General features: G+C 35.4%; 1 protein-coding gene across 1 annotated transcript; it reads right to left on the bottom strand.

Annotated features, from left to right (window-relative positions):
• Window positions 1-1,111: 1,111 nt before the first annotated feature.
• Window positions 1,112-2,029, bottom strand: LOC101988492 (olfactory receptor 5AC1-like). Its single transcript, XM_005345259.1, has one exon. It carries the CDS (start codon window positions 2,027-2,029, stop codon window positions 1,112-1,114), a length of 918 nt encoding a protein of 305 aa, XP_005345316.1.
• Window positions 2,030-5,692: the final 3,663 nt, after the last annotated feature.

Raw genomic sequence — 5,692 nt, 5'->3', positions numbered from 1 at the left:
GCTAATTAGGGGCTAATCAATGACTTTCTGATTGGATCTTATACAGATTCCAAGGAAGGAAATGTATACCTGGTACTACGAACATGAACAAAATGCCTGGCTAGGGAGAGTCACAAGTCCTCTGGGTTAAGAGTTACTACTTTTTATTTTGCTAAATGAACATGTGGTCAAATTGCATTCTAAATAGGCATATTATTGGCCATAGACTAGTACAGCTTTCAACCTTGATTAGAGAAGCTTCTTATTCTGGAGGAATAAAACTAATGATTAATGCAGAGATTCAAAACAGAGCTTTTGACTGTGAGAAGATGTAGGTGACAGGAAAAATGGAGGCAAAAGACAGAGGAGTGGAAATGGTATAAATATTGTATTCATAAATGAAATTTCAAAAAAACACACTTTAAAAAAAACCTGGTCAAAATGCTGAAAATAAGCAATTCTGGAGTCCTCGGTCCTGAATCAGAGAACTACAACACCTGCTGTAAGGCCTATGGAACAAGATGGAAGGGAGGGCAGAAGGAATGTAAAAGCCAGAGGCAGAAGAGGAGTTCTGTGAAATACTATCACTGTATTCATCATGGCCATGGCATCATGAGCAGACATCTATGGGGAATGCCTTCATAAACTAAGACATAAGAGTAGGGAGGGGCACTACTTGGCAATAAGAAGACAATCAGCAGGTGTATGGAGGGAGGATGAGATGGAACAGTGGGTGATGCAATCATATGCAACACATTCCCGTACAAAACAAAAAATAATCAATGACTGAAAAATAGAAATCAAATCCATACACATAAATATTTGTTTCAATAATATACAAACACATGTATTAGGAAAAAAATTCTTGTTCTTATGATAATAATTTGAGAATAATTCATGTTCTTTGTGAGTTCAAAAACAATTTACACTTTATCTTTCTTTAAAGACCACTGCTTTTATAATAACAATAATAATAATAACAGTAATGCAGGGATTTTATTCCAAAATTTATTGCTTACCTAACAATATGTGGAAAATTATTATGTGCAAAGTACAGGGCCAAATATTATAATAAACTTTAAAAGAGAGAATCTGGCAAAAGGAAACACCTTGAAGTTTTCAGAAAAAGTCATCATTTTGTGAGTTTTCTCAAGGCACCCAAAACTTCTTTGTTTCTTAGGCTGTAAATAAAGGGGTTCAAGAGAGGAATGATGATGGTATAGAACAATGAATACATTTTACCCTGAAAACTGTGTGTGTCAGATCCAGAGAGCACGTATATGACAAAGAGGGTGCCATAGAACAAAGAGACAGACACCAGGTGGGCACTGCAGGTGGAGAAGGCTTTGCTTCTGCCCTTCTCAGACTTTGTTTTCAGGATGGCAAAAAGCACACGGATATAAGAAACTATAATGCTCATAAAAGTACTTGCTTGTATAAAGATAACAAAAATGAAAATGACCAATTCATTGATTGATGGGTCAGTGCAAGAAATTGAATAGAGTGGTAAGATCTCACAGTAGAAATGATCTATTATATTGGAACTACAAAAAGTTAACCTAAATAACAATCCTACATGAAGTAAGGCATGTAGAAGTCCAATCAGATATGACACACATATGAACTTAACACAGAGTCTTTTGGACATTATAACTACATAGTGCAGAGGGTTGCATATGGCTACATAGCGGTCATAGGCCATTGCTACCAGGAGGTAACATTCAGCAGTCGCACTTGAACAAAAAAAATAAAATTGGGAGAAACACTCACTCAGGGATATCATGTCATTCTTATTTATAAATTTCATAAGCATCTTAGGAGTCACAGAGGATGAAGAACAGGCATCAGCAAGGGCTAGATTTCCAAGGAAAAGGTACATAGGTGTGTGAAGATGGGGATCCTTCCAGATGAGGAAGATTAAGCCAAGGTTGCCCACCATGGTGATGACATAGATGAAGAAGAACACCAGGAACAGGGGGACTTGCAGCTCTGGACGACCTGTTATTCCTCTGAGAACAAACTCAGTCAGCAGGGTCCTGTTCACTTCCATCACACCCGCTCAGACTGCTCACTGCAAGGAGGGAGGAGATTTTTTTAAATGTGACTAAGACTAAGTAACAATAGGATCAATTGAGACCACACTCGTGCTTCAGGTACTCCACAGTCAATAGATAGGAAGGTGTCATGTTTCTGCTTTTTAATCATGCCGGAAACAGAAAATATTTTCTGAACAGTTTTAACGTATAAATTTTCCATATCCAATTATCTGAAAAATAAATTATAAATCAATAAACAGTAATTTATCTCTTCTCAAGCATACCCAAATAAATTATAAATTGCATGTGTGTGTGAGAGAGAGAAAGAGATTGTATGCAGAATTTAAAATGAAAAAATACATGATATATTTTATATTAAAATGTCATTTTTGATTGACTGTTTTTGTTTATTGAGGCAGGGTTTATCTGTGTAGCCCAGGCTGTCCTGGTGCTAATATGCAGACTAGGCTAGCCTCAAACTCAGATCAACTTGCCTGTCTCCAGAATGCTGGGATTAAAGGAGCATGCCATCAAGCGAGGCTTATAATAAAATGTCTTTACGAGACACAAACTCATCCTTTTTATTTTCTCTCAACAAAATTATGGTAAAAAAAAAAAAAGCAGTAAGTTCTTTTCAGTTTCCTGAGTGAGATTTTTCAAAGTGAAGGCAGAATAGAAAATATTACTAAAGAAACAACAGTAGAAAGAAAAGCTAATATTTCAACAGTTGTATTCATTTTAAGTGCTGAAGTTTGAGATGCTTACAAAGAAAAACAGTGAGATTGAAAGAATAGAGGGCATGGGGAAAGGCCTGAGTGGTTAAGATCACTATCCGATGTTCCAAAGGATCTTAGTTCAGTTCTGAACACCTTCATGATGACTTACAACCATATGTAAGTCCAGTTCCTTAGAAGCTAAAAATCTCCTCAGAACTTTGAGGGCAGAGGGCACACATACATACATCCAGTAGAGAAAACATCCAAGAAGACACAAAAACAATAAGTTAAATTTATTTTTTAGAAAGAAAATCATAAGATCAAAATTCAAAAATAAATTATTATTAGTAGTAGTAATATATGGAGAGAGAAGAAAAACAAGATCAACATGTATTCATGTGTTCAATAAGCCACACAATTAAGCTATGTCCAATAGAAGTCAAGCAGAAGAGAAATGAAGACACCACCATCGCATCACATTTCTGTAATGACAAAATACACAGAATCCTGCACATAATGTGTTTGTGTATACACAACACTGCATTGGTAAACTAAACAGGAACATGTCAACTGTAAACAATAGGCATGAGTGCCTAAACAATAGACAGACATGGGTTGTTACCAGACTAGACAAATAGATTTGTGCCAATACCTTTTTCATTTTTTTAATCTCATCATTTTCTTATGAATGTAACTAAAGTACTCATGTTCATATCTGTGGTATTCTAAAGGCAATTTTTCCAAGATCCATTGTTAAAAACCAAAAGAATTATGTAGAATTATTGGAATGCAGAATTAAAGAACAATCACGTCAATTAAGAATAATTTTAAAGCATTAAAAACATGGAGGACTTGATCATTACATAGAATGTTATTAGGGCCTTTGTTTCACTCAGAAACAGACACTGTCCTGGGAAGTGTTGCCTTCTTGCTCCTTACTGGGAAAAGAGAAAAGAAATTGTTTATAGTCTTATTAGGCTTGTGAAGACATTAAAGAATCAAGCATCTGAACTTCAAAAATTGTAAGATTATAATCTTATAATTGTTAAATGCCAAAAATTTACTAATGTAACTGATGTACCAGGGTGATGGACCCCTCCTTTCCTTTTTTTTTTTTTTGACCCTTCCTTTCTTTATGTTTCCAGGAATACCATGTGGACCAAGAACCAGGTGAGGAAACAGGCAGATAACTGCCTCGATGTTACACATCTCTGAGTGGCTTAACTTGGATTCCACAATATTTTTAAAATAAATTTCAATTTATTCCATTGTCTTAATTAAGCATACAGAACTCAAATTTTCAGAACCAATGAGTCTCATTTCCACCTTTGACTTACTATTATTTATATACATGTTTATAAAGTTGTTGGTTCAAGTTTCACCACAGTGTATGATGTTTTCTATGATGCAATAGCCCTCAGTAGTCAAGAAATCTCAACTCCCCCATATTATTAAGAAGAAGCATACCATAGAGGTTACCTACAAGGACTTCACAAAACCTCTTGATAGGGAACAAATATTTGGTCCACAAACAGGTACCTGTGAGTCCATAGTTCGGCTGTAACTGCTTTGTGTTCTATTTATTAGATAAATTCCCCTAAAAAGATATTTCCACATATAATGTTAAATAGGTTGGGAAAAAAATTCATATTTGATACAGGCACCATTTAACTTTTTTGAAAGAAAGTAAAAATAAAATATTTTCTCTTACCTATGGATGTAAGAAAAAAATCTTCATGAAAAATATTTTAAGTGAAGGAACAAGGATATCAAGAATTGTTCTTTCTGTGTCAATTTTTCTTAAAAAGCCCAGTTTGGAGGAATATTTATCTCTTCCAATCTTCAATCCTGTTTGTGAGATGAACACTGAAACTCCCTAAATGCTGACAAAAACTCCCAGTAGGATAAATCCAATCTGCTGGGCATTATTAACTAATCAACAGATCAAAACTAATAATGCTATTGTAACTGTCCTAATATACTCTACTTTTTTCAAAAACTAAAGCCAAAGGTCAATTTTAAGTCAAATGAAATATTTAATACATCCACATTGTTTAAATGATATTTTTAAAAATGTTATCTAACTTTACTTCTAAGCAACAACCATGCTGTCTGCATTGGAAAAATATTTCCTTTTTTCTTTTCATTTTGATGTGGGATTCCCTTCTATATATGAATTCCTTTTATTGGATGATGAATAAAGCTCTTTCAGCCAATGGTTTAACAGAGTAAAGCCAAGCAGGGAATCTGAAAAGAGATATTGAGAGAGTACGTGGAATCACAGAGAATCTATACAGCTTCCAAAGGAGACAGATGCCAAAACCTTACTGGTATGCCACAGCCTTGTGTTGTTACATGGGTTAATATTAATAGAAATGTGGTAATTTAAGATGTAAGAACTAGCTAGAAATATGCCGAAGACATGGGCCAAATTGTGTGTAATTAATGTAGTTTCTGTGTGTTTATTCAGGTCTGGGTGGCCAGAAAACAAAATGCTGTCTCTGTGTACAGAATGAGGCCCGCCATCCAGAGCATGGATTCACATAAGACCTAAAAATAAAGCTTAAAAAAATAAGTGGACTTCTAGATCCACAAAAATACAAGTCAATTGGAGCCTCTTGGTAGCCACAAGTTTTCGGATAGAGTCTTTGCTGACAGCAAGCAAAGGTGTGGCTCCTTTAAGAGAAGGCTTCCTGACTCAGCCTTAGCAGCAAAACCTGCTTGATTTCTTTAAGAAGTAGCTTCCTTGAGAAATCCTGTCTTGAAAAACTAAAAAAGAAAAAAAAGTAAAGAAAAGAAACGGCTTCCTAATTTGTGCTGGTGGCAAGAATAGCTCTGGTTCTTTTGGGAGGTCCAGCTTGAATGGGTTTTTGTGAGCAATGTGCTACAAGTTATTTGGTGTCAGCACGGGCCAATTACTTCCCAGAGTTGGGGTGGTAAACTTGGCTCCCACAGCTGATG

Source organism: Microtus ochrogaster, chromosome 2 (assembly GCF_000317375.1).
Source record: "Microtus ochrogaster isolate Prairie Vole_2 chromosome 2, MicOch1.0, whole genome shotgun sequence".
Classification (NCBI taxonomy): domain Eukaryota; kingdom Metazoa; phylum Chordata; class Mammalia; order Rodentia; family Cricetidae; genus Microtus; species Microtus ochrogaster.
Note: the sequence above shows the minus strand (reverse complement) of the source record. Positions and strands in the feature narration are given on the sequence as shown.

Bases quoted from the DNA above. Each gene is read 5' to 3' on its own strand.
- LOC101988492 (XM_005345259.1), bottom strand. From the start codon at position 2,029: ATGGAAGTGAACAGGACCCTGCTGACTGAGTTTGTTCTCAGAGGAATA.